General features: G+C 56.1%; 1 protein-coding gene and 1 long non-coding RNA gene across 4 annotated transcripts; one reads left to right on the top strand and one right to left on the bottom strand.

Moving 5' to 3' along the window:
• The first annotated feature begins 6,828 nt into the window (after positions 1 to 6,828).
• On the top strand, positions 6,829 to 16,405 carry LOC142819975 (uncharacterized). The gene is made up of 3 exons (XR_012897675.1): positions 6,829 to 6,986; positions 10,328 to 10,491; positions 11,499 to 16,405. It is a non-coding gene; the product is annotated as an uncharacterized LOC142819975 (long non-coding RNA).
• Positions 16,406 to 16,513: 108 nt separating this feature from the next.
• Positions 16,514 to 24,779, bottom strand: SMIM12 (small integral membrane protein 12). Of its 3 annotated transcripts, XM_075909192.1 has the most exons (3): positions 24,657 to 24,674; positions 18,064 to 18,180; positions 16,514 to 17,680 (listed from the first exon to the last, which is right to left on the bottom strand). In XM_075909192.1, exon 3 carries the CDS (start codon positions 17,649 to 17,651, stop codon positions 17,373 to 17,375), a length of 279 nt encoding a protein of 92 aa, XP_075765307.1. In that variant the 5' UTR covers positions 17,652 to 17,680; positions 18,064 to 18,180; positions 24,657 to 24,674; the 3' UTR covers positions 16,514 to 17,372. The 3 variants fall into 3 exon arrangements, with proteins under 3 accessions (XP_075765307.1, XP_075765306.1, XP_075765308.1); XM_075909191.1 differs by lacking the exon at positions 18,064 to 18,180 and having other exon boundaries at positions 24,657 to 24,779; XM_075909193.1 differs by lacking the exons at positions 18,064 to 18,180; positions 24,657 to 24,674 and adding an exon at positions 18,027 to 18,050.
• Between the last annotated feature and the right edge of the window lie 2,924 nt (positions 24,780 to 27,703).

Genomic DNA, 27,703 nt, shown 5'->3' on the forward strand with positions numbered 1-27,703 from the left:
TACTGGCAGCTTCTTTCACAAGAACTCTTTTGTGGAAGAGTGCTTGTGCAAAAACTCTTCCACAAGAGAGCATCTACTTTGCCACAGGAGATGTGCTTCTGCGCAAGAGCATCCACAGCAGTGTGGATGCTCTCTTGCGCAAGAAAGCTCCGATGGCCATTTTAACCATAGGGCAGTGGTCTCCAACCTTTTTACACCCAAGATCACTTTTAAATGACAGACCAAGCCACTTTTTAAATGACAGATCTACCGCCCTGCCCCTTCCTTGAAGCCCCGCCCTCTCTCTGTTCCTCCTCTCCATCACTTGCTATCCCCAATCCTTATACTGCTACTTTAAAAAAAATTCCCACCATTCCTCGCAGCTACTCACCTGTGCTGTTGCTCGGTGAGTAGCTGCTCCTCAAATGAGGAAATCTAATGTAAATGTACTGCGCAGGCGCGCAGTTCAGAGAGGGCTCAAGAGCTACTCTTAGAGCCTCCGAGATCTACCGGTAGATCGCGCTCTACTGGTTGGTGACAACGGCCATAGGGGCTTCTTGCACAAGAAATTCACGTTGCCTGTCTACACTGGCCTCTTCTGGAAGAGCTCTTGTGCAAGAGGGCGTATTCCTCGTGGGGAGAGAAATAACTCTTCCGGAAGAAGCCCAGTTTTACAATGCTGTACTGTAAATTTACTTCTGGAAGAACGCTCGTGCAGTGTAGACAGCCGGCAAGTTTCTGTGGAAGAATGGCTGTTCTTGCGCAAGAAGCTTCCAGTGTAGACGTAGGCCATGTGAACAGTCACAGAGAAGAAGGGTTTTAGTGAGAACTGGAAACCAAGCCCCCCACCCCGGGGACTTTTCTTGAAACTCACCCCATGTCTCACTGGCTCACTCAATGGGCAGGGCTGCTGTCCCCACCGCTTCATCCAGTCCACCTTGGACTCAATGGTCTCATGCCAAAAAACCTCATGAGCTACATGCATCATGTATGTAAGTATGTGAAACCCCCTTTCCCACTTAGGGGGCGTGTGATTAAGCAAGGCAGCGAGAGACATTCCCAGTTCAGTGCTTTAGTCTCTCTGCTCGTTAGGGGCGCTAAGGATATCGCCTTTCTCCCAGCCCGGCTCTGTCTTGCCCGAACTGTTAGCAGGGCAGGAGTGGCGCTTACCACGTGGCTGTGCAGGGCCTCCAGCCCCCGCTATCAGGTCTGTCATTACAGATATGAAGACTATGCTGCTGCATAGGGCACTGGAAAATGTGGGGAATCACTGGGGCATAATGTCCACCCACCCGCCTCGTCCTGGCCCTGTTCTGTGGCTCTGCTTCCTCTGGAGAGGATCAAGTTAACTTAACAGTGGCAGACCCTGTGAAAGAGCCATTCGGGGGGCACTGAAGCTGTTTAACAGGCATTTGCCAACCCCAGGTCTGTCCCGTCAGTTTCTGGATTGACTCTGTTGACGGGACCTGAGTTTAAAATTTGCTTTACAACTAGTTCATGTGTGTGTGGCTGGAGATTATAAACTCGCCAGCCCTCCAGGCTGCCCACGGGCAGAAGGGAACCAGTTTAGTAGCCCGGCGTAGGGCCCCTTACATCCTGAGGACAGCCCTGCATGCCCTGCCGCCTCTTCCCCACTGTACACTGATGGCAGAGTCCCGTTGGCTGAGCGCATTCCCAGGGCTGTTGGAACCCGGCCTGTAGGACTGAAAACCGGTAGCCACAGGCTTCTGGCAGCATGAGCTGAAATGCTCTAGAAGGGGGTGTCGCTCTCCAGGCGGTTCCGGGGCCCAGCTCTGGCACCCGGATACAATTCTGTAAGCCCCTCCAGGCCATCCCTATCAACGGCTCAAGGGGTTTTCCACTGGGAACCCTTCTGTGTCTCAACAGCTAGCCTCTGGGCTCACATCTAATGACAGGTATAAACAGGAGCAGCCCAAGGCCGGCTGAGGCAGCTGGCGCCCCAGACGGAAGGTGCGATTGGCGCCCCCACCTGCATGGCCATCAATGGTCGTGATGTCATCATCGGGTGCCCGGGCCGGCAGCGCCCTAGGCAACTGCCTAGTTTGCCTAGGCTCACAGGCTGCCCCTGGGTATAAAAGTGCCCCCTCCAATGCTGCCAGATCCCCCCCCCCCCCGCTCCCTCACCTCACACCTGTGCGCTAAATGCTAGTGGGGCCCACGTGGAGGCTTTTATGGCTGCTGCTCACTGGGCAGGATAGTTTGGTGGTTTGAGCTTTGAACTGCTCAAACCAGAGTTGTGAGCTCAATCCTTGAGGGGGCCATTTAGGGATGGGGGCAAATCTGTCAGGGATGGTGCTTGGTCCTGCCGTGAGGGCGGGGGGCTGGACTCGATGACTTTGCACGACCCCTTCCAGTTCTATGGGATAGGTGTATCTACACACACACACACACACACACACACATATACACATTATAATATCGCTCCCAGCAGCACAAGCGGGCGGCTATTTTCTGACGCTAAATAAACAGATAAGAAAGACTGCGTCCCAGGAACTGCAGCCGTTGAAAGACAGTGACTCCCAGGCCCTGGGACAAGTGGTCACCAGGGGAAAGGGCTGAATCACACAAAAAAGAAACTCAGGCATGTTCTCCACGCAGATGTGGTACTTAACCAAGAGGGGGGCTCAGCCTCATGGGAATAGATGCAAAGGGGATCTGGTAGGGAAAACAGCCACAGCATGCAGCTGTTAGTCCCAGAGTTGACGGGGCGAGGGGACAGCAAAAGCTGCTGGGATTGTACAGCACTCTATTGACAGGGACCAGAGCTCAGCAGCCAAGGGGGAAGGAATCTGAAAAGTAACCTAGAGTTGGGACTTAAGTAACCTAGAGTTGGGACTTTGAGAGCTCTGTGGCTGTTCGTCTCCCGGTATGTGTGTGTGTGTCTGACTGTCTCTCCAGCTGTGTGTAGATGAGTGTGAGATTGTCTCTCCAGCACTGTGTGTGTTAGCGTGGCTCTCCAGCTCTGTGTGCAGGGCCGCATTATGACTTTCATGGGCCCTAGGCACTTTGGCCTTCGTGGGCCCCTTCCTCCATTAAAAAAAATATTTAAAATGATTTTTGATATAACTTTAAATACGTCAACATTTTTTTTTCTGTTTTAGGCAAAATCTAATAGATTTGTGTGGGCCCTAAAAGTTTCATTTTTTTCTGATGTGAGAAAAAAATTAAAACATTTTCTTCAACCCTAAAAGTTCTTTTTTTTTTCTTCTGATTTTAAAAGAAATTAAAACATTTTCGTGGGCCCCTAAAAGTATTGTGGGCCCTAAGCACTATGCCTAATGGATAAGTTGGGCCTGTCTGTGTGTGCACACACGTGCACATGCATGTGTGTGATCCTGAGAGCTGGTCTCTCTGGCTGTGTATATGACTATACTTTGCCTGCAGGCTGTGTGTATGATCTGCTCGTTGACTGTGTGTGGTTGGCTCTCAAGCTCCGTGTGTGACCATGCCTTTCCCTCTGTTTCTGTGTGTGTGTGAAAGAGACTATGCCTCACCCTTTATGTGTCTGTGTGCGGACACGGTTGTCCGTGTGTGTCAGCCTGTATCTTTTCCGTTAGATGTGATTGTCTCTCGATCAGGGGTATATGACTATATGTGTGCAAGAGAGAGAGAGACTGTACCTCTTCCTTTATGTGTATGTCTCCCGCTCTCCGTGTGTAAGTATGTGGCTGTACCTTTGTGTGTGTGTGTTTCTTTGTCTGTGTGTGTGTGCGCGAGACTGTACCTCTCGCCCTGTGCCACTGTGGGAGTCCCGCTTTCTCTTTCGCTCAGTCCCGTTCCTCCTTTGTCAGGTGAAGACAATGAAGCGCTAGCAGGGACGACTGGTCTTTATAGGGGCAGGGAGATGGGAGGATGCAGTCAGCTGCCTCCCCCGGCCCCGGCAGGCCTTGCTGGCTGGAGCCAATAGCGGACGCTGCGCTTCCTCCGCGGCCCACGGGACACTGTACTCTCAGAGGAAGGGCCATGCAAGTCCTTGTGCCTTGGCCAGGCTGAAATTCCCTGCCTGCTGGGCTTGCGCCAAGTCCTGGTTATAGTGTTGGGGGTTGGGCTGGGGGGGAGACTGGTTATAGTGGGTCGGGGATGGGTTCCCTGGGGGATGCTCCAGGGGGAGGGTGAATGGAATTGCTGGGGCGGGGGAAGGATGTGCCTGGTCCTGCCTAAGTTACCATGACAACTATATAACAGCAGCCCACCATTGCTTCTAGGAGGAGCCCCTGTCAGGCGTAGACCTGGCAGACTCTGCATCCCCCTCACGCCATTGCTGCCCTACACCCTGCTCCCCTCCCAGCAGAACCAGCCCTGGCGGGGTGGCGGGAGGGGAGGCTGGTAACCCAGTGGCTTTGCTCCATGTCCTATGAGCCATTCTCCCCACCTTGCCCCCAGCACCCAGAGCGGCTTGGGGGAGAGGAAGCTGAAGGCAAATGAACCACCCCCAAGGGGGGCCATGGAGAGCAGCATCTCCCTGTGACGCAGCCTTCCCCCCCCCCAGAAGGCAGTGCTGAGTGGCTGGCTGGGCGCCGGGGAGGAGCATGTGTGTGTGTGTGTGTGTGTGCGTGCGTGTGTGCGTGTGTGTGTGTGTGTCTATTTTTAAACTTTCCCATTATAAGAAAAAGAAAACGCTCCCCAATCAGATTCCCTCGCCGGAAACAGACCCAAGCAAGACGCCAAAAGCTGCTGGGCGGGAGGAGGGAGCTTGAACTGCCTGCTTTCTTGCCAGCTGGAAGGAGAATGGGTCCCCCTTGTCACAAGTCCCTCACGCGCCCGGCCCCTGTGCCAGCTCTGTGCCAGAGGATGTCCAGGCCAGTGCCATGGAGAGGGGTTGGCAAGTCCCCTGAGCAGCCTGGGAACCGGAAGGGTGGCCAGCTCCCTCGGCTTAGTGCAGGCTTGGCCCTGCTGGGCACTGGGCGGAAAGCAACGCAGCCCCCTGGGGCCACACAGGCAGCACTGCCTAGTGGGACACCTGCAGATGGGTCCCCACCAAGCAAAGCGGCTGCTGTCCCAAGGGGAGGTGCAGCAGGTCAGCTGAGGCTTCCTGTCCCCCTCGCTCTGCTGGGCTTTGGAACAGGCTGAGTGGCTCATTTCCTCTTCCTCTATTGCTCCAACCTTTGCAGGGCTGGGCTGGGCTGGGGCAGGTGGTGTGGCCCCACAGGAGAGCCGGGGGCTGGGCACATGCAGGCCTGCATGGCGTGTACCCAGCGGGGACATCCTGGCATTGAGTCAACATGCACCTCCCAGCGCCAGCCATAGTACCCAGCACTTCATCAGTCCAAACCTGTGCTACCCACTAGACCCTACTCTCCCCTCAGAGCTGGGAATAAAATCCAGGCAGCCCGGCTCCCAGTCCCCTGCTCTAACCACTAGGCCACATTTCAGAGCTCATGTGACCAGCCAGAGCATAGTGCCATTAACATAAAAAATAAGTACAGGCATGTTGGGTCAAACCAAAGGTCCATCTAGCCCAGTGTCCATCTGGCAACAAAAAAGTGGCCAATGCCAGGTGCCCCAGAGGGAGTAAATGCAACAGGGAATCAAGTGAGCCCTCCCCTGTCTCCCATTCCCAGCCGCTGACAAACAGAGGCTAGGGACACCAGCCCTACGCATCCTGGCTAATAAGTATTGATGGACCTAACCTCCATGGATTTATCTAGTTCTTTTTTGAATCCTGTTAAAGTCCTGGTCTTCACAACATCCTCTGGCAAGGAGTTCCACAGGTTGACTATGCGCTGTATGAAGAAAAACTTCCTTTTGTTTGTTTTAAACCTGCTGCCTATTAATTTCATTTGGTGACCCCCCCTAGTTCTTATGTTATGGGGAAAAGTAAATAATGTTTCTTTATTCACTTCCTCCACACCGCTATCATACCCCCCCCCCCCCCCTTAGTCTCCTCTTTTCTAAGCTGGAAAGTCCCAACCTTCTTAATCTCTCGTTATATGGCAGCTGTTCCAAACTCCTCCTCATTTTTGTTGCCCATTTCTGAACCTTTTTCAGGCTAGGTCTACACTACAGTCTTGTACTGGAAAAAGCGATGCAAATTGCACACCGCAATTTGCGGATCTTTTGCCAATGGGTTTTTTGGGAGAAGCTTTTCTGACATTTGGTCCCAGAGAGATGGGGCCAAAGGGTGAAAAAGCCTCCTCTTTTGGAGAAGCCCTTACGCCTTGTGAAACGAGGCATACAGGGCTCCCCGAAAGAGCATGTCTGCTCTTCTGCAAAAAAAAAAGCGGAAGAGCAGACACGTTCCCTGGACGCGGCGGGGGTTTTCCGGGATATCGCCGGGAAAAACTCCATAGTCTAGACATCGCCTCAATGCCCAGATGTGGGCGTCCCATGGACTTATACAAAGGCAATAAGATCTTCTCTGTCTTATTCGCAATCCCTTTTTAATGATTCCCAACAGTCTGGCGTCCTGGCTACGTCGCACCCTTGAGGTGAGGAATAGCTAGTCCTGCCTTTTCCTTTCCCGGTTACAACAGCCGCTGCCGTGAGAGCTCTGACAAGACGCCAGCACTGGCCCCTCCGGACACAAACCCTGGTCCGCCTGCACCCAAGAGCCTGGGCCCCCCATTGTGCTGCAAGCAATAACAAACCCGGCTCTGGTGCCAACGGCGCACAATGAGCCCCAAACAATCCCCCCCACACACCCCGTCCCTGCCGTGAGAGCAGGGTTATATATAGGGCGCTGCTCATGGGGGCTAGGCCAGACAATGCTGGGCCCCCCCAGCAGAGCCCAGCCCGCCTGACAAATGTGTGAGAACCACAATGCTGGAGGAAGCGGCTCTCAATAGTGTCCGCAACTTCCCGTATCCTGACATTGTCAGTCCCCTTCCGCCGGCTCCTTCCAGCACAGGGTGCCGGCTTCTCCTTGGTGGGCAGGGGCTCATAGGCACCCCCTCCAGCGTCCCCTGGAAACCTGCCCTGTCCCAACTCACCTGCGATGGATGGCTACCGGATACTGGGCTGCGGAGGCAGCCCACAGCCAGCGTGAGGTACTGGTCGCTGGGTAAGGCCGGTGGGTGTGGGAGAACCTGGGTTCTCTTCCTGGCACGGGGAGAGCCGGGGTGGGGGCTGTGAAGTAGGACTCACTGTTCTTGGCTCTGGGCAGAGGGGGCAGGTGGACTAGCCCAGGGGCAAGGGCCCTCCAGGGTCTCATGCCCAGCTCAGGGAAGGTGTGTGGGCTAGTGCAGCGGATTTCAGCCTAGGGGTTGTGACCCAGGACTGGGGGGGAGGGATGTGGGGCACTAGGTTTCCTTGGTGCAGGGGGATCAGGTGACCAGTGGGGGGGGTGAAGGCAGCTCCCTGCCTGTCCTGGCACTGCAGCCAGCACGGTGTCCCAGAAGCGGCCGGCAGCAGGGGCGGCTTCTAGGTGGGGAGGGGAGGGCACAAGGCTCCGTGCACTGCCCCTGCCCCGAGCACTAGCTCCGCACTCCCATGGGCCGGGAACCTGCTGCCGGCTGCTTCTGGGGCGCAGCCTGGTTTGTGGGACCAGGAGAGGCAGGAAGCTGCCTTGTTCTCCCATCCCCCCCCCCCCCCCCACTGCGCCTCTGACCGGGAGCCGTTCGAGGTCAGCCCCTCCAGCCCTGACACCCGCAAAGCCAGAGCCGCCTCCTACACCCCACAGCTCCTCCCCAGCCCCACCCCGCAGCCCACACTCCAGTCACGTGCTGGTAGGTCGCAGGCGTCAGCAATTTTCTTCCAACTTTTTTCTCATGACCCAGCTGAAACCCCCCGGCCTAGCGGGTAGCGCGCATGTGCCAGGCCTCCTGGGCGCCCTGCCAGTGACTCGGCCAGGCATGGTTTGCTAGCTTGTGCTCACGAGTGAGCAGCCCCCTCCCCGGCTTGCTAACACTTTACTAAGCCCACCCTGAACGAGCAGCCGGTCCCCTGAGACATGAGGGCAGCGTCACTGGCCCTGGATAAATAGACAGGGGGCCAACAGGCAGGCCATCACACACAACCCACTGATTTCTAGGAGTGGGCAGGGACAGCCACAATGGGGAACTCCCTCCCCGCCTCCTTCATCCTCACCCAAATCTGGTAGGAAATGCCCCCTACAGACATTATTGATGAGCCACTGGATGCTGCAAACTCCCTCCATGTCCCCCTCCAGCCAGAGTCCCGGGTGCGACATTAGACAGTTCACTAGGACCTGTTCACTTTCACCCAGTGCCAGTATGTGAAACCACAGCCGCTTTGGCTGTGTCTAGACTGGCAAGTTTTTCTGCAAAAGCAGCCGCTTTTCCGGAAAAACTTGCCAGCTGTCTACACTGGCCGCTTGAATTTCCGGAAAAGCACTGACGCTCTCATGTAAGATTGTCAGTGCTTTTCCGGAAATACTATGCTGCTCCCGTTCGGGCAAAAGTCTTTTTCCGAAAGACTTTTGTGCAAAAGGGCCGGTGTAGACAGCACAGTACTGTTTTCCGCAAAAAAGCCCCGATTGTGAAAATGGCGATCGAGGCTTTTTTGCGGAAAAGCGTCCTGCCAATCTAGACGCGCTTTTCTGAAAATGCTTTTAACGGAAAACTTTTCCATTAAAAGCATTTCCGGAAAATCGTGCCAGTCTAGACATAGCCTTTGGGTACAGCTCTAACTAAGCCGGTTTAAAAATCCCCCTGCAAGCAAAGCCCCTCCCCCCCCACAGGTCCAGCCGGTGATTCTCTGCCCCTTTGATTCTCCCCTGCCTTGCTCTCTGCACCCGGGGTAACTACCCCAGTTGAGCTCTGGCCACTGGGCAGCCAAACAGGCCGGGCAGGGCATGGGGAGTGGGTCAGGGCCTGGCCCCACCCCGGCCCCGGGACACTATAAACAGGCCCCTGGGAAAGACAGCTCAGCTGAGTGCAGCGCGGTGCCGTGGGGAGGACACCAGGAAGAGGCCGCCCCAAAGGGAGGACTCAGACTAGATTCCCACACGCTCATGGAAAAAGGGCAGAAGGGGAGCCTGGGAAAAAGGCCAGCGCAGCACGTGAAGGACTGGGCCGAGCCGCAGCCTGTTCCCCTGGGGACAGCCAAGGGACTGGCTGCTTGGCTTGCATGGCCTGCCCCTGGCGCTGCGCCGGGGGCTTCGGCACTCGCCTCAGGGCCCGACGGGGCAGCACCAGCCGAGGTTCCCACACGCCGGCCCCCGGCTGGCTGCGCGGCCCTGCCCAGATGCTTTCTGGGTGGCAGGGGCTGGCTGGGGGTGCCAGCGGGTGCCACAACCCCTGTGCTTCCGGTCTCCTCAGTCATACAGAGCCCTGCTCATGGGCGGGGGCTGAATCTAGGCCTGGGGGGGTAGCTCCCGCCCTGCCCCTTCCACTCAGGAGCCCCATGGGAGCCAAGCCCCCACCATTGCGGGGCAGGCCACCCCGTAGCAGGGGGCACGTGGCCCCAGTCTTCCCCGCACACACCAAGCCTGGGGGGTGGCACACAGGTGACCCCCACCTTCCTCAGCCCCAGGAGCATGGGGAGGGTGAGTGCCCTCCCCCCTCCCCCCTCCCCCCCCCCCCCCCCCGCAGCCTCAGAGAGTAAGTGGCAAGTGATGGGCATCCCCTTCTGACCCTGGAGCCCAGGTGGTACCTGGCCCCAACCTTCCCAGCCTGGGGAGGGCAGGCAGCACGGCCCCAGCCTCGGTGGGTGTGAAGCCCAGACAGATGGGGAAGCCACGCTGAATGGGGGGAGGAGCGAGCTGGGGCCAGCCAGACATTGCCTCCCCCTGCCTCGGATACCCACCGCCCTTCGCCCTGCCTTGCTCCCTGAGTCATTTAGCTGAGTCTCAGGGCTGCTCTAATGCAGCCTCCCGTGGGCCGTGGGAAGCCGAGCCCAATTCTCCCCACATGCAGGAGGCTAGTGCAAAGCTCTTACACCAGCACCACACTCAGTCAACAGCCTCCTGCACGAGGGGTGAGGGGGTAAAAGGGACACACAGGGGCCTTTCCAATCCCTTTCAGGGTCTGTCCTGATGCCAATGGGCAGCAATGAAGCCTGAGTCTAGAACCCTGGACAGTGTAGCCCCATACAACTTAGACACAGGCAGCTGCATAGCAATGCCCCTCCTACACACACACACACACACACACTCATGGGGTTTCTATCTAGGCCTGGAAGGGAAGGAAGGATCCAATGTTCCCTCAATTTTTTTCCATCCATGTGCAGGATAAATTTTGTTGTGTGCACCGAGGTATGTGTGGATGTGCACCACCAGTTGAAACACATGCTGGCAGCTGAGGGTGCTCTGCTAATCAGCTGGGTGGCATTGGACTCTCTCCTGGGTGGCCGCCCAAGCGCTCAGCTTACAGGGAATACTGCAAGGGTCCTCAGCCCCCCCATACCTCTGAGCCTCTTCATTTCACAGTGCCGCTTTCTTCCTCTCTGTGCCAACGTACTCTCATGTTGGCCAAGCCCCCTGCTCTGCACCTTTGCACGGTCACACTGCGGAGACCTACGGGCCGCTGTTTGCATGAACACCGCCGCACCGATGCCGAGGCACCGAGACACGCCGCTGTCGTGCCAAGTCAGGTGACGTTCAGCTGCATCCTGAATGTGGGCTTGGGCGGGGGGGGGGGGGAGCATTCTAGTCTTGCAGGAGGCCTGTAGCCTTGCAGTGAGCCAATAGGATCGGTCCCAAAACTGAGCCTGCAGGACCCCACGGTATAACCCCTGCAGCAGCTCCAGGCTTTTACTCCAGCCCCACAACTTTGAGTAGGAACAGAGGCCTCTCTCTGCCCACCAGACACCAGGCACTTTTGCTTCTGGCCCTCCTAATCATAGGCTTCCCGGGCACGCACAGGTGTTGAATAGACCAGGCTGGAGGTTCTGTATCTGCTACCAGGGAGCCCCCAGCCTCCTCGCCCCCTTGGGAATCGATCGGAGGGTGTGGGGTGGGAATTTCCTGCCCCGGCTGTTTTGCGCAGATGCTGCTTTTGGCCTTCGAGGGCTAAGCTGTAGCAGCTGGAAATGTTTTCAGATCCCCTTCCAAAGGGCCCTTGCATCACGGCCACAGCATCCCGGCTGCATTGATGCAGCTGCATGATAACAGCCTGGGAGCTGAGTTGCTCCTTGAATATTTGTGTGTAAGAGCCAGCACGTAATACAGAGCAAGCCTGTTTATACAACATGTTACCCTGACTAATCCTGGCCCCAGTCCCTGCATTTGTTCCCAAGCAAAGGGGGATTGGTCACAAGCAGCGCACAGCCAGGATGTACGAGGACTCTGAATTGGGACTCAGGAGTCCTAGGAACAAGCCCCCGCTCTGCCACAGACTCCCTCTGTGACCTTGAGAAAGTCACTGCAGAGCTCGGTGCCTCAGTTTCCCCAGCTGTCAAAGGGGGCTTACAATCCCTCGCTCCGGGGGAGGGCAGAAAGCATAGATGGGTGCTGGGTGGCTGCTGGCCACGGAATAATCTAAGACGCTTGAGATACGAGAACGTTATGACCATCGGATGGGACGGGGGCAGGGAGGTGCCGTGGTCGTGGATTGGGTTTGAAGACTTCCCTGGATGAACGCATTGTTCTCGCATACCAGGAGGCTACTGGAAGCAACACAATAGAACCAGCTAAGCGACCTCCAAACAAACGTTTGGGGGGACAATTAAAACACAATGGAGGAAACTAGTCGTTCCAGGCTCCTATATCCTGTCGCCAACAAATCGCCAATACTGGGAAATGACAGCTTCCAAGGCTCCATCCCGTTACCAAAGCAACTTGGTCTCTGGGAAGAGAGACCAAAAGGTTTGTGCAGGTTTTAAAGACTTCTCCCTGCAGGGGAGGAGGGGAGGGATGGTTTGGAAATTCAGGAAATGGATTGTGCCCCCCAGACTCCACCCCAACCATCTCATGGGGGGTTGTCTCCTACTGAGAAGACTTAGCTCCCCATGGGCAGGAACTATAAGGGGGTTGCTTAGAAGGAAAGATGCAAAGGGCCAGGTAAATGCAATGTGAACAGGGCACCTGACCCTCGCCTGGGACGAATCAGCCCGTTTCTCCCACAGGGCTGCAGCTACACTGATTTACACCCTCAGGAGCTGGCCACTTGCTGCACGGCTCCCTGCTTGCATCCAGGCGGTTCGACGCAACAGGCTCCCCTTGGAGAAAGGCAAAACTAGGCGTCCCCACCAAGGCTCTTCCTTAGCGGGCAGCAGCCGGGAGGAGGCAGCAAGGAGGCGAGGCAGCATGCTAGGCCAGGGCTTTTCAAACTTTTTTTCTCATGACCCAGTTGAAGACAATCGCTGGTGCCCGCAACCCACCAGACTGTGACTGGAGTGAGGTAGGGCTGAGGAGAAGAGTTTTGGGGTGTAGGAGGAAGCTCCAGCTTTGAGGGAGGGTCAGGGGTGGGGCAGGAGGGGCTGACCTCGAGCGACTCCCGGTCCGCGGTGCAGCGGGGGGAATAAGGCAGCTTCCTGCCTCTCCTGGCACCGCAAACCATGCAGCACCCCAGAAGCAGCCAGTTCCCAGTGGATGGGAGTGCGAAGCTAGTGCTCAAGGCAGGGGTAATGCATGGAGCCCTGGGTGCTCCCCCCTCAACCTAGGAACCAGGCCTGTTGCCGGCCACTTCTGGGGCGGTGCCAGGACAAGCAGGTCACTGCCTTAACCCCCTCCTCCCCCCACTGGTCACCTGACCCCCCTGCAGCAACAAGCCCCAGCGCCCGACATTCCGCACCCAGTGCTGGGGCGCGACCCGTCGTTTGGAAACCGCTGGGCTAGAGGATCCCCTGTGGCAGGGATCCTGCCGCACCAGGGCTCAGGGTGTTTGCACAGCAGGGGGCCAACCGGGTGGATGTGGAGGCTGGGCCAGCTCTGGGAGAACATTCCCACGTGCGTAGAAAGCCAGTGGGGAGGGAACATTTCTGACTGCCTGGTCCAGGCACTGACCTGCGGGGTGATCTCGGCCAACCTCCCTTTCCCTGTCAGTTCAAATGGGGATAGTAAACTGCGGGGGGGGGGGGGGGGGCTCCTCGGTGCCTGCGGGGGAAGGGTCACGGATCCCTGGCTGGAAGGCCAGCAGGGCAGAGGGTTATTATTACAGCCCCGACTTGGGAGCAAGTGCAAGAGACAAACACAAAGGGCAAGGGCTGCTAATTAAGCTGTCAGCCAGGGGATCACGGAGCCAGCACGAAGCCGGCTGCTAATTCAGCCATTACCATGCATAACATCTGTGGGAAATAGGGCGACCTTTAGCCCCGGAGCGCTCGAGGAAATAGGGTGTGAGCAATCCAAAGTGCTGAACAAGCTGCTGACATCAGGGAGTCGTGGGCCGGAGACAACGGATTTATTGCCCTCGGCATCGGAGGGCTCCAAGAAAGAAGGTTTTGGGGGGGGACCCCAAGAATCAGGAATCTTTTAGCAGCTCCACAAGAGCCCGATCCTGCCCCCAAGCGCTCAGTATCCCAGAGACCCACCATGGTAGCATCAAATTGAGGGTACCAGAATTAGGAGGTGCAATTCAAGGCATTTCAACCGCTGGCATCGTTAGTGGCAGCTGAATTAATTATTGTTCAGATTTACTTTGCCCCTGGCATTCCAGGCCTCCAATGACCGGAGTTAGCTACAGCCCAGCATGTGTCTGGCAGGGCAGGAACTGTGATCCCACTGCTTTCATTTTGTAGATGAAGAAACTGAGGCGCAGACCGGGCAAGGGGCGGGGCTAGGGTGAGGCTGTGGCAGAGTCCTACTAGAGGCCCGTGGAGAGGCTATTGCCTCTCTAAGGTCCGTTGTGTTCATCCTGGGGTATCTGGGCCAAACTCACAGCTGGAGAAAGCCGGTGGCAGCTGGGGGTACAGTGGGAGTGGAGAAGGCTCCCTGGCTACGTCTAGACTGGCATGATTTTCCGCAAATACTTTTAACGGAAAAGTTTTCCGATAAAAGCATTTGCGGAAAAGAGCGCCTAGATTGGCACAGACACTTTTCCGCAAAAGCACTTTTTGCAGAAAAGCGTCCGTGCCAATCTAGACGCGCTGTTGCACAAAAAAGCCCCAATCGCCATTTCTGCGATCGGGGCTTTTTTGCGCAAAACAAATCTGAGCTGTCTACACTGGCCCTTTTGCGCAAACGGGAGCAGCACAGTATTTCCGCAAGAAGCACTGATTTCACACAGTAGGAAGTCAGTGCTCTTGCGGAAATTCAAGCAGCCAGAGTAGACAGCTGGCAAGTTTTCTGCTTTTGCGAAAAAACTTGCCAGTCTAAACAGAGCCCCTGTGATTTACACTCCCAGAGGGGGAGCCGGGTAAGCCTGTAACTTTAAAACCAATGTGGCACCTTAGAGACTAACACATAGGTTAGAGCATGAGCTTTTGTGGGTTAAACCCACATCGCCAGATCAGCTGGAGAGGAAATTACAGACTCCAGAACCCTTTACTGGGTGTGCTCCCAAGGAGTCAGTTTCACTTCACGTCCTTCCCCGGGCAGCACGGAAGCCATTGCTGCCCCCAGCCTTGCTCCCAGGGCAGGGGCACTCTGGGTCCTTCTGTCCAGATCCTCAAAGGTGTGAGGTGCTGTCACATTACCGAATTGGAGGGAAGCAGCCAGAGCGCTGCTGCACCCCTAGGTGGGGGTGTTGGCCCCAGAAATTGGTATAAAAGGGAGCCATGTGGGGTATTGAACTATTTATGTGAGTGTATAATATCTGTGTGTGTAGGTAGGAATCTGTAATCTGTGTGGAGGCTGAATATTTCTCTGAATGTGGTTAAGCATTGCTATGGACAGGCTGAGTAGCCAGGTCCTGTGGGACAATGGCACTTAATGGGCCGAGGACACACCTAAAGAATGGGGGCTGTCACCTGAGAGCAGCCAGCAGGGAACACAGAGATTGGCCTCTGTCCAGATGACCTGCTACATACTAGAAGAGGCCAGGAAGGAGGTATAAAGAGGCCATGTGGTGGATGCCATTTTGTCTTCAGCTCAGCACTTCATCCCAGAGGCAGCACTGCAGGGATTGAAGGGCCCGAAAGACCTGTGGACCCATCCTGATCTTAGGATGCGCAATAAGAACTTTTAAACCAGCAGCTGCAACATCTCTGCTAGAGCCTGCATCGAGGACTGGGAGATTCGGTGCATGTAACGTACTATTCTTTAACAACCTGACTCTGAGGCTTTTCTTTCTTGTGATAATAAACCTTTAGTTGTTAGATGCTAAAGGATTGGCCCAGCGTGATTTGCGGGTAAGATCCAGAGGGTAAATTGACCAGGGATCTGTGGCTGGTTTCTTGGAACCGGACAGAACTTGTTCGGGATAGGTCGGATTGGGTGCTAGGACCCCCCCACCTGTGTATGAGGCCCGGGGCCATCTGGGGCACGGATATTGCTGGGGTGTCGGAGGGGTTTTGCTCGTGAGGTTTCAGGCAGGAAGCTGAAGCGCTCTGTGGGACTGGTTTGTGGCCTATTTGGAGAGGTCACCAGTCTGGGGGCTGTAAGGAGCCCCGGATTTGAGCAATTCGCCCTGAGCGGACGCCCTCAGCTGTGCCCAGACACGGCCCGGTCCGTCACAGGTGCCCAACTCCTCTTACCACCACTGGGAGTTAGGCACGGTAATCCCCTGCCCCAGCTCACAACCTCCTCCTTCACCCCAACTCCATCCCCTCCCGCCCCCCCCACCCTCCAATCCCCTACCCTAAGCTCCCTTCTGCACCCAACCTCCCTCCCAGACCCTGCACCTCCTCCATTAATATCATGGGAAAGTGCAGCCCTTGGCCGCTTACCCAATTCTTGGGAGCGGCCCCCAATCAAAAATGATTGCCCACCCCTGGCCTGGATAAAGCTTTGCGAGTGTTCGTGTCCAAGCAGCAGCTGGTTGTGGGTGCCTGGTTTCTCTCTCTGGCACTGATCTGGCCCAGAGCTGAGCCCCTCACAATTGTTACGGTTTCCTCTCCCACCGCAGTGCCCTCAGCCCCAGTTTACAGAAGGGGAATCAAGGCACAAGAGAACTAAGTGACTTGCCAGGGCCCACCTACGACACGTGGTGCAGAGCAGGAACTGAACCCATGTCTTCCCTCATGGCCCAGACTAATGCTCCGATCACGGAACAAGTCTTCCTTGAGGTCCCTTAAAGGCACCAATTTGTCAGAAAGTACCGAGCACCGAACCGGCCTCCTTTTAGGGGGGTCTCCAGTCATCCTCCAACCCAGGACTTGGAGCAGAGGGGAGCTTGCGTGTAGGAGGCGTGGCTGGGACCCAGCAGGATGGGGAGATTGGGGGGAGAAGGAGCCAGCGGTTTATTTCCAAGCCCTTCAAGAGCAGGGGAGTCTCACCTCAGCTCCAGGCAGGCCATCTCCGGGAGGAAACCCAAACACGGCTTAGGCCCAGAGGCCTTGCTGGCAGCGTTCCTCACCCTCCCGGGAAGAGACGAGACCAGCTGGGGAAGAGACGCAGCCACCCCTCCCGCTGTGTCAGAGCTAAGCGGGACCCACGCGCTTCATGCGGCTGAGGCAAGCTCTCTCCATAGAGCGTCCTGCTCAGCGGCTGGATGTGAGACAGGGGGCTGGACCGGCACCGACCAGGAGGCCTGGGGAGCCCAAACCCTAGGAGGGAAAGAAGGAAACGGAGGCCCCAAGTTCTCAGGCTGGTTTAATCTGGCTTCATTCCACACAGCAAGGTCATTTCATTCCCCAAACCTCAGGGTCACAGCAACGCGCCCGGAGCTCCCTGCCCGGGGACCACCAGGGCTCCTGGGGCAGGAGGACAAAATGGCTTCCAACTACACACCAGTCTCTGGCCTGCTGGGCAATTACAGCTTCCCTCACGCTGCGCCCCAGCAGCCAGTCTGACGCCAAGGGGCCGACCACCGTGAAGAGGGCTGGAGAGGGGCTGCGCCTGCTAGCGAGGGTGAATCTGGGGTTCCTGAGAAGCGAGGGGCAGTCCCAGCCGGGATGAGGGAAGGCAGGCTGTGTCCCAGAACGCTCTCCCCAACACTCCTGGTCTCTGGGCACACTCTGCCACCAGGCCGGACACAAAAATTGGCTGCTTCCATGCACAGGATAATGGCAGAATCCAGGGAGACCCAGAGGGATCCGGGACAGGGCAGGCCGAGTTGCAAGGGCCCATTCCGCCTGGGAGCCGAGCCGTCTCCTGCACTCCACGAACCGGGCGGCCCCTGGAGCGTCATCCCCTCCCTAGCTACGTGACTGGTGGTGCCAGGAACTCAGGCAGCAATGGCCAAAGTGGCCCCGCTCTGCTTCCTTGGCCAGGCCTCCTCCTTCAACTCTCCAGTGGGTGGGAAACTCCAACAAGCCACCTCGCAAGGTACCCACCGTGAGCGCCAGGGCTGGAGGCGCAGGAAGAGCCGGACGCTGGCAGAGGGGGGGTCAAAAACACACGGATGAATCGAGAGAGTCCGCAGGAAAGAGCTGAAGGATTCAGGGTCCTGACCAGCAGCCTGCCGGATTGAGTGCTCGCCCAGGCAGCCTGGTTAACTCTTCTCTGGGCGGTTCCTATTCAGCACGGCTCTGGGGGCGAATTCCAGCTTCTCCTTGAGGCTCACCACCTCGGTCAGGTCCTTTCCCACAATCTCCTGCAGCTTCCTGTCCTCCCGCCGCTCCGAGATGCTCTTCTCCTCCTCGGCCGGCTGCGGGGCGTCACCCCGGATGAACCACTCCAGGTGGTAGCCCACCGCCCCCACCACAAAGGCCACGGGGAAGGTGACGTAAGGGGCATAGGCCCGCACGGTCGTCCAGAGCAAGGGCCACATGGCGTCGCTGGGGGAGAGCCAGACGTGTTCTGGGGGGAGGGGGGGGGCAGAGTTAGTGTCACAGTTGCAAGGATCCACCTCCCTGCTGGCCCCCCCCACACAAGGAGAGTCGCCCCTCTTCACCCTCCACTGCACAAACGCACCTCCTCAAAGATCCCAAACCACCATCCCCACCACCCCCCGTGACCCGTCCTGCGCCTCCCTCCGCCCCGGGGAGCCCAAAAATCACCACACGTTTGACCCTGCCTCTTCGCCCAGATACACCCATCCCAAAGCCTCCACCCGGCGCGCCAAACAAATCAACCTCGCCCTGCCCCCCTGGGGTGAGATATCTCAGCTACACGCCTCCCCCCGCCCTCCCCCCCATACACCCACCTACGTGGCCATGACAGGCCCAGGCAGGCAGTGTTACCTGGACGGTGCTGGTCAACTCCCCGCCAAGGGTAGCCCGGCAACCAGGCTGTAGGATTCCAGAGCAGTTAGAGGGCTGGATCCTCCCTACCAGCCCCCCTCCCAGATCCTGGGGTGCCTGCGGGAAGGCAAGGGACAGGGGGCCTCTCCTGGGTCTCCCGCTCCAGCTGAGCTCAATCCCTAAGAGAAAGAACTGCATCCGCTGCCCCATTCAGCTCCCAGCCGGAGCCTGCCCCATGTTGTGCCTGATGCTCCCCCCAAGGGGATAACCAAGTCAGCGGCTGGGTAGCCCCTGGACTCTAGCAGGGATTACCGTATTTTCCGGCGTATAAGACGACTTTTGATGCTAAAAAACATCCCCCAAAAATCGGGGGTCGTCTTATACGCTGGGTATACAGGCGGCCGGGCTTTGCGTATACCCGGCGTATAAGACGACCCCCGATTTTTGGGGGATGTTTTTTAGCATCAAAAGTCGTCTTATACGCCTGGGATGCCCCGCCGCCGGCTTCCCCCGAGGCTTTGCTCCCGGTGCCTCTGGTCTGCTGGGGACCGTCTCCAGCAGACCAGGGACACCGGGAGCAAAGCCGAGGAGATGGAGGGGCGCTGGGGTATAAGACGAAAACCTATCTTTTAACTAAAAAATTAGGGGGTCGTCTTATACGCCCAGTAGCCTTATACGCCGGAAAATATGGTATACAGTGAAGCCACAGCCCTGCCGACAAGGCAAACTCCTTGAGCATGCTCCACAGGCCCCAGAGTGGATAAAAATCAATGATGCTTAAAAAAAAAATCAAAACCATGGATTTTTTTAAATTTAAATCGGATTCTTTTAAAATCAGCAATAAAATACTAACTATCTCGTTTAAATATGACCGTTGCAATTACATCGCTTCACAAACATGCCACACCTCCACTTAGAGCCTCCTAAAAATCAATTAACGGCTCGCGTCTAGTCTGTCCAGCTCTCGCTTCTTGAAAATCTGCAGCTTTCAATTTCTGCTTCTCAGCAGACTAAACAGCAACATGTGCAAAGACAGAGGCATGCTGGATCGGACTGTTTTCATTCTGTGCTTACGCAGTGGGGGACCTGGACCAAGCACAGCAGAGGAGCTCGTTAAGATATTGTCTTAAGACTGAGACTACATCTAGACTGCAGGCTTCTTTCGGAAGAAGCTTTTCCGGAAGAGATCTTCTGGAAAAATGTCTTCCGAAAGAGAGCGTCCACACTGCCAAAGTGCATCAAAAAGCGATGTGCTTTTTTGAAAGATAGCGTCCACATTAATTGGACGCTATGTCGCATTTAAGTTCTGATTGCTGTAGACCCGTGGTCCCCAACCTGGTGCCCGCGGGCGCCATGGCGCCCGCCGGGCCCTTTACGTGCGCCCGCAGATCACTCTGGGCTGGCCCCGCCCCCAGGCGTGCGGCAGGTGCCAGCCCCGGGCTCATGACCGGTCCCGGCCCCGGGTGCGCCACGTGTGCCGGTGCCAACCCTGACCCCCGCCCCCGGGGGCGCCACGCGTGCCCTTGCCGGCCCCGGCCGCGCGGAACCTGGGCAGCCGGTGCCCACCTCGGGCATGCGGCGCATGCTTGGCCCCGCCCCAGTCACGTGGCCTGTGAGCAGCCCCGCCCCCGTACGTGCAGCGCATGAGCGGCCCCGCCCCCAGACGCCCGGCAGCCCCAAAACGTTGGGGACCACTGCTGTAGACGGAGTGGCCACCTGGAGGCCTCTTCTTTCGGGAAAAAACCCGTCTTCCCCGTCCACAGACATCTTTTTCCAAAAGAGCTCTTTTTGCGGAAAAGTGTCTGTGCCAATCTAGACGCGGTTTTGCGCAAGAAAGTCCCCATCGCCATTTTCACCAAGCTGGGCTGAGTCTGCCACACTGGGCCAGGCTTACCACACTGCACTGCAGGCAGAGGCTGCTTGGTCTGAGCCACTGGTTAACCGGTAACCCCACTAAGCATGCTGGTAAGGCAAATGCTTACTGGATAACCGGTTAACCCTTTACATCCCTACTTACAACCAGGCTACACTCCACCCGGTAGAGGAACCACTGGTGAAAAGTTGCCAGATATAGTCTACAACAGGGGGCTGCTGACCCACAAAAACATCAGCCAGGGGGAACGCACACAAGTGAGAAGCCAAAAAAAAACCCCCACCCCTCTCTGACATGGCCCCCGACTGGGAAGGAAAAATTCATTTCTCACATTTCCCTCACACACCAAATCATTGGGGGACCCAGCCTAGTAGATTTTGTGTGCTCCAGCCTCATAGGGGGATTGCGGGGGGGCAGGAAGCCTTGGGGTCTTGATCCAGGCAAGCTAAGGGCCGGCCTTAAGTTCCCCACCCCTGGTGTATGAGAAGGAACTTGAACAGCATGCAAGAAACACTGAGGGGAAATTTGCCGGTTTAAGCCTTGATGGGTGGAGCGACGTACACAATGATCCAGTGACACTGGCCTGTGTGAAAACAGATGGTGGGGTGGCATCTCTTTCAGAAACAACAGATACATCAGGAAATGCCCACACAACTGACTATTTAAAAGATGTGGCAGTGAAAGCCCTAATAAACTGTGAACTCAGCTGTCAGGTGCATAGTTTTGTCACTGACAAAGCTGCAAACATGGAAAGACGAGAAGTACCTAGAAGAGAAACGGAAGACTCCTCCTTAATAACATAAGGCTGCAGTGCCCATTTAATGCAACTTTTAGCCAAAGACTTAAGTACGAAAATGCTGTTAAAGTCAGAAAATACTTCCGTTAACAACCATTTTCCTTCAGCTTCACTGAAGAGAGCAGGAGGAGTCAAACTAATTCTCCCTCAAAATGTTCATGGAATTCTGTGCTTGATTGTTTTGAGCAATTTGCCAAGAATTGGCCTGTTCTCATAAAACTTTGTGAAGAAAACGGTGATTAAATCGATGGCAGTCTCTCAGCCAAAGTATCTCACACTGGATTAAAGAGGAATTTAGAAAATATGCTCGGTATACTAAAACCTATTACCCATAGCGTTAAATAAACTTCAGAGAAATTGCTGCTCCACGGCTGATGCTGTCGAAATTTGGAAGGCGCTTTAAGACACCGAGGAAAGAAATACTGCACTGCTACAGGCAATAAAGAAGCAAATGGATCAGGCATCAAAGTGACTTAGTTTTCTTCCGAACATTCTTAACCCAGATATAAAGGCAGATGCCTAACTTCTGAAGATGCTGTTGCTACCACAGCAGGAGCATCTCAAAATCACTCCTCAGTTATGCCTGTCATCATAAATTTCAGAGCTGGAGCAAAACCACATCATCAGTCCATGCTTAATTATGATGTTTTGAACTAAGTCATTGCCCTGAATTGGTAAGAATCATTAGCCAGCTACCTAGAAACAGAGTTCTTTCAGCTGCTAAGCCAACTTTTCACAGTACAGGCAGTCCCCGGGTTACGTACAAGATAGGGACTGTAGGTTTGTTCTTAAGTTGAATTTGTATGTAAGTCGGAACTGGTACATATTGTAGGGGAAAGTCTAGCCAAACATTTCTCCATAGCTCAGTTTTATTCTCCCACACCTCACTTCCCTCAGTCCTTTATTCTCAAGCTGAGGTGTCTGCTGAGAAAAGCTGCTCTGCGTCTCCCTGGTCTACTGGGAGGAGAGGGCGCTAGCTTCGCGTCTCCCTGATCTGCTGGGGGGAAGCAGCTAGTGCGGGGTTGCCTCACCCCGTTTGTAAGTAGGGATCTGATGTAAGTCGGATCCATGTAACCCGGGGACTGCCTGTAGTCACTTCCTCTGCAGGCACAGAGAGAATATTGTCATCGTTTTGGTATTATCTACACAAATCTAAGAAATTAACTGGGAAAACTCAAAAGCAGGAAAACTCATATTTCTGTTTCAGTCTATGGATCAAGATGACAGTGGGGAAGATGAGAGCTTGTTTTAGAAGTTTTAAGGACACAGTACATTTAGTGTTCTGAGGACTTGTCTGGTAGAGTTCATAAAATTTGACTTTTTTTAAAAAAAAAGATTGTAAGGACAGTTATTAGCCAGCAATTCAGGAGACAACAGCAAATGTGAAACATTTATGTAGCATTAAAGATTTAATTTAATAAAATCTAAGCAGTATTGTGTTTGGCTGTGTCTAGACTGGCCAGTTTTTCCGGAAAATCAGCCGCTTTTCCGGAAAAACTTGCCAGCTGTCTACACTGGCAGCTTGAATTTCCACAAAAGCACTGACTTCCTACTGTAAGAAATCAGTGCTTCTTGCGGAAATACTATTCTGCTCCCGTTCAGGCAAAAGTCCCTTTTGCGCAAAGCTTTTGCACAAAAGGGCCAGTGTAGACAGCTCAGATTTGTTTTCCGCAAAAAAGGCCCAATCGCGAAAATGGCGATCGGGGCTTTTTTGCGGAAAAGCGCGTCTAGATTGGCACGGACGCTTTTCCGCAAAAAGTGCTTTTGCGGAAAAGCGTTCGTACCAATCTAGACGCTCTGTTCCGAAAATGCTTTTAACAGAAAACTTTTCCGTTAAAAGCATTTCCGGAAAATCATGCCAATCTAGACACAGCCTTTGTGTGTGTGATTTAGTTCTTACCATTCTTAATGTACTGCAGCTGCAGCATGACACAGGTAACGAACCCTACCATACAATTTCCTAAATTAATCAAATTAAGAGATCTAAAAAAGCCACACAAAGTATGTCCTCTGAGATGTTGTAAAATGCTGTACTGAGTGATAAATTAACATGATTTAGTGACCAGATCTGCACCATTGTTTAAGAAATACGTGAAGAAGCATCAATGGGAAACTTGATTTAAATCAATTCTTTTTCAGGGTTGGGAGTGACCCACCCTGACAGGCCTCCTCCTATTCCTGCTCTGGGCTCCCCATGCACACATTACAGTGAATCCCCTAAACTGGGGGCAGGGAAAATAGGGCCCACATGCCGGATCCAGCCTGCAAAACATTAAGATCTGTCCTGCCACAATACTGTGGGTAGCCGATGCCTGTGGCTTAGCACAGGGCTACTTTTCGCAGCCCGCAGCGTGGTCTGGGTTTACGCAGGGCTCAACAGGCGGCCCACGGGTGGGAGCCAAAACAAAAAAGGAGTCAATATAACAGTCTCCTGTTGAGATGTGTTTTAGTAGTTGAATTCCTGGACTGTCATTGTTCATTAAAAGTGCTGTCAGATGGGTGGAAGTCGGGTAAATGTTGCATTTTATTAATATCAGCAGAACTGACTTAAATGGGGCCTGTGTGTTGTGTCATCTTGCCTTAATCTTTGTATTCAGTGTGAAAAAAGCTATTTGCATATATTTGCATGTATATGCAACCACACTTAAGCTGCTGCCATCAGCATGTGCTGTATCATTGTGGCCCCCGGGGCTTCCAAAGTTGAGTAGTGCTGGTTTAGCAGGACGCTTGGGCAGCCTCCCTCAACACAGCCAGTGTGCGTACCTTTGGGGGGGGGGGGGGGGGAGGCTCCACAAACTGCCTATGCCCACAAGCATGGCCCAGGCAGCTCCTATTAGCTGGTTTCCAGAGAGGCACGTCCTGGCCCTAGCACTTTGGCCACACTGCACCCTATTTTACACCCTTCCCTCTGGCTGCTGTCCTGCACCCAACCCACTCCCCAGACCCCACACCTCTTCCTGCACCTCAGTCCGCTACCCCAAGTTCCTTTGTGCACCCAGCCTGTATCCCAGACCTTGCACCTCCTCCATTAAAATCATGGAAAGTGCAGCCCTTGACGACTCATGGAAATCTCGGGGTACCCCCCCCATCAAAAATTACTGCCCACCTGTGCCCTACACGGGGGGTTGGATGGGGGCAAGGGGTGGCCGAGTGGCAGGGAGGAAGGGGAGTTCACTGGGGTGAGAGTCCCAGGGGATGGTGAGCAAGCGGTGGGGGAGCGGAGGCTCAGATAGGGGCTGGTCCAGCCTCCCCCAGACTTTCCTACCTCCCCCCTCCCGCAACCTCACTACCCCACGTGGCCCACCCCTGCCCTGCAGCCTGACCCACAGCTCCCTCCCCATCCCCGGGCTCCCCCACATGCTCAGCTCAGCCTGACCCCCCGCTGCCCCAGAGCAGAGGCCCTCCCACCCGCTGCGCCACCTTTGCCGAGCAGGGCGCACGGGTCACCCTGAGCGCCAGTGACCGGGGCCAAAGGCGCAGCCGGGGGGTGGGGAGGGTGGAAACCCAGGCAGCCCCCGCCAGGCAGGCGAGCAAACGCAGCGGGACTTTGCCCCCTGGCAGCCGGGCCGGGACGTGGCGCTGCGCCCCGCGGCACCCCAGCGAGCCCGGCTCTACCCACCCCGGCGAGCCCAGGCAGCCCCTGGACCAGCCGCCCCGCCCGGGGGGGGAGCAGGGCCCTTGGGGCAGAGTCCCAAAGCAGAGACCCCCCCCAAAAAAAGCAAGTCGGAGCCCGCTGCCGCCCCGGGGCAGGGCGCGTGGGGAGCTCCAGGGGCGCACGGGGAGCTCCAGGGGCGCACGGGGCGGCCCCAGCCCAGCAAAACCTGAGAACCCCCAGTGGACCCGATCCCTGCAGCTCTCCCCGCAGAGGACCCGATCCCTGCAGCCTCCTGCCCCACTGGGCCCGATCCCTGCAGCCCCTCTCACCTCTCCAAGCGGGCACCTCCCCGCCGCTCGCTTCCGGGCCAGGCCGCGCTGCGCGCTGCGCCCTGCCTCCCTCCTTCCCCTATTGGCGGCTGCAGCGCCGCGGAGGCAGGGCCGGGAGCGGGTCCGCCCCGGCGCCGGAGCCAGGCGAGCCGAGCCGAGCCGAGTCCGGCCCCTGCTGGACAGCGCGGGGAAGTCCCAGGGCGCCCGCCGTGCTGCGGTCCCAAATTTCCATCGCTGCCAGATCTGGCCCATTGGGGGTGCGCCCCCCCCCCCCGCAGGGCTCCCCGGGTGTACCCCCCCACACACACACACAGCACCCCGTGAGTCACCGGCCTAGGGCGCACACAGAGGCCTTGGATCCGTGTTTGCTCTGCAGAAATCTCTGTGAGCCCTAACCCGGCTGCGCAGCTAGATTGTGGGGCGCAGTCAAAAGCCTCCCCCCCACACACACACATACAATGCCTGGTCGCCGGGATTCAACAGCAGGCAGTGGGCTGAGAGCCAGGTTGCAAGCCTGGAGATCCATTGCTCTGGGCCCCTGACAGGGTTGCCGGTCCTCTTGGTACTGCTGGGGACCGAATGGGCATCCCTCACTGGCCCCCGTCCTGCCAAACCCAGCATCACCCCGAGGGAAGGTGGGAATCTGTCTATCCAGGTGGGGCCCGTGGCAGAGGGGGATTGTGCCTGCCTGGAGCCGGGATGTGGTACACCCTTGCTGGATGGCTTGAGGCGTTTCCTCCTTTCTCGCCAGGGCCAGTTCTTAGACTCCAGCCACGGACATCTCCAGCCACGGCACCCTGCCCTTTCACCTTGCTCTGTCACTGCCAATGGTTCCTGAGCCCCTCCCGCACCGGCCCGGGAGCTGTGTCTGCTGCCAAGGGTGAGCCTCGGGGCCACACACAACCAGCTGGTTTGCCCAAGGGGGTAGCCCTGTGGTGGGAGACAATCCTTCGAAACCAGCCCAGCAGCTTGTGAGCTGGGCTAAAGCATCAACTCTACCAGTGCCCCTCAGCCCTGACCTGGGGTCCCCGAGACGCTGCTCCTGGATGACTCAGGCAAGGGCACTCGCTGTAGCTCGACTAGCCAAGCTGCTGCCTGCAGCGGCTGTTAGAAGCCCCCTTCTAGTCCCAGCCGAGGTAACATGCAGGGCCCAGCAAGCTAATAAAGTCTCTTGGCAGACCTAGCAAGCCGCCTCACAACACAGTGAGTCATGCAGGAGACACCGGGTCAGGTCTGCATCTTCCCCAGCATCGTGACAAGCCACCAGAGGAGAGCAGCTGGTCCCTGCTATCATGAGCTGAACCCAGCCCTCGCTCTCCCCTCCCCCAGACAAGAAACTGAGACACAGGACACGAAGGGTCAAAGGTGAGACTAGCACCGGCTAGGAGGATGGTGCCAGACCCCGAGTAATCAAAGAATCGTCTTTATTACAATACGGCTAAGTTTGTTACAATAAAAATGAAACCACGTGTCACGGTCACTGTACAGTATTGTTTGTCTTACAGAACTTACAAGTGGAAGGGCTTCCCCTTCCAGGCACATTGCTAAGAACTAAAGTGTGGACGGAGGCAGAGAACGGGTGAACCGAGCTGATGCTTGCTTTCCTGGCCAGGACAGTGACCGCAGCATTCAGAGCACTGGATGCTGAGCAAGGACACTCCTGCCTCTCCCAGCTGGGCCAGGTCTCTTGCCGCAGGGTGTTTTTTCATGAGTCTCTGTTCCAGGATATATTCATTGGAATCCCCCTTTAAACATCTCTTTTAGTCAAGGAATCTGGGGCCATAATATGATTCTTCTAAACCCTTCCAACAGGACAGGTGTACAATAGAAGCCAGGGGAGGTTTTAGCACCAGGTCGTGCAATGGATCCCATCCCATCCCATCCAAAGGGGGGGATATACAGACCCCAGGTGACTGGCGCATTGTTCTTGGTAGAATTAAGCTTTTCTCCCTCTGCCCACCCAACCCAGCATGGTTATGGAATCTCCCATCACATCCTACTTGTCCCAGGTGCTGCCAGGAGATATCCCAGCTTGCTCCAGGCAGGACATCCCCCGGGCCTGAAATTGACTATTCAGGAGCACCTGAGGGATCCAGTCTGGGATGGGGGCCTCCACAGTACTAGGTGCTGTATAATATAATATATGGAGTTATGCCATTTCATAGAACTGGAAGGGATCTTGAGAGGTCATCAAGTCCAGTCCTCACAGCAGGACCAAGTGCCATCCCTAACAGATTTGCCCCAGATCCCTAAATGGCCCCCCTCAAGAACTGAGCTCACAACCGTGGGTTTAGCAGGCCAATGCTCAAACCATGGAGCTCCCCCTGTATGCTCATAAAAACATTCCTTCTCCCAGCCATCTGGCCAGCTAGGTTGTGGCAGGTGTCCCTGCACCCTCCCTTGTGGCCACTTTAGCCACTGTTCTTGGGATCTTTCCTGTCCTGTTCCTGTCTGAACCAGGGTCTCTCTGAGATGGCTGAGGGGGCAGGGAGCAAGAGCTGGTACAATCATGGGGTGGCAAGAAAAGAGGGTCCCCCCTGGAAGGGTTTCACAGTGCAGGGGGCTCCCCGGTTGTAAAGGAGGGGCAATGTGAGAAGGCAGCACTGAGTTTTTTCCTTGACCCTACAGGGCAGTGAGTCTGGCCTACCCGTTTTCCCAGGGCAGGACCCCAAGCCGCGTGGGAGAAATCTCTCCTCCCCAGCCTTACGGGCCTCAGGGCAGATAGAACCGACTGTGCTTTGGGGGGAAGAAGGGGGAAGAGAGGGCACCTCCCTCTAACAGAGCATGAGTCTTAGGGCATTCCCCACGACCACAGCCCTTCAGATTTATGGGGCCCCAGACAGTATTGTTAAACTGGGGCCCCCAGAAGAACCCCTCCCCGGCATTGTTGACACACCCAGAGCTCTGTACGTAGCAGACCCTGTGGCGGCCCAACAGGGGGAGGGGGGATGTGGCAGCACAGGATACTGAGCCAGCTGGCCCGCCTCATGGCCGCAGACAGACAGTTCCCCACAGAGACCCCCCCGTACCGTACCTTCTCCCTCACA

This window comes from Pelodiscus sinensis, chromosome 25, assembly GCF_049634645.1.
Source record: "Pelodiscus sinensis isolate JC-2024 chromosome 25, ASM4963464v1, whole genome shotgun sequence".
Taxonomy (NCBI): Eukaryota; Metazoa; Chordata; order Testudines; family Trionychidae; genus Pelodiscus; species Pelodiscus sinensis.

Coding starts and splice junctions, on each gene's coding strand:
- SMIM12 (XM_075909191.1), bottom strand. CDS start 17,651: ATGTGGCCCTTGCTCTGGACGACCGTGCGGGCCTATGCCCCTTACGTC.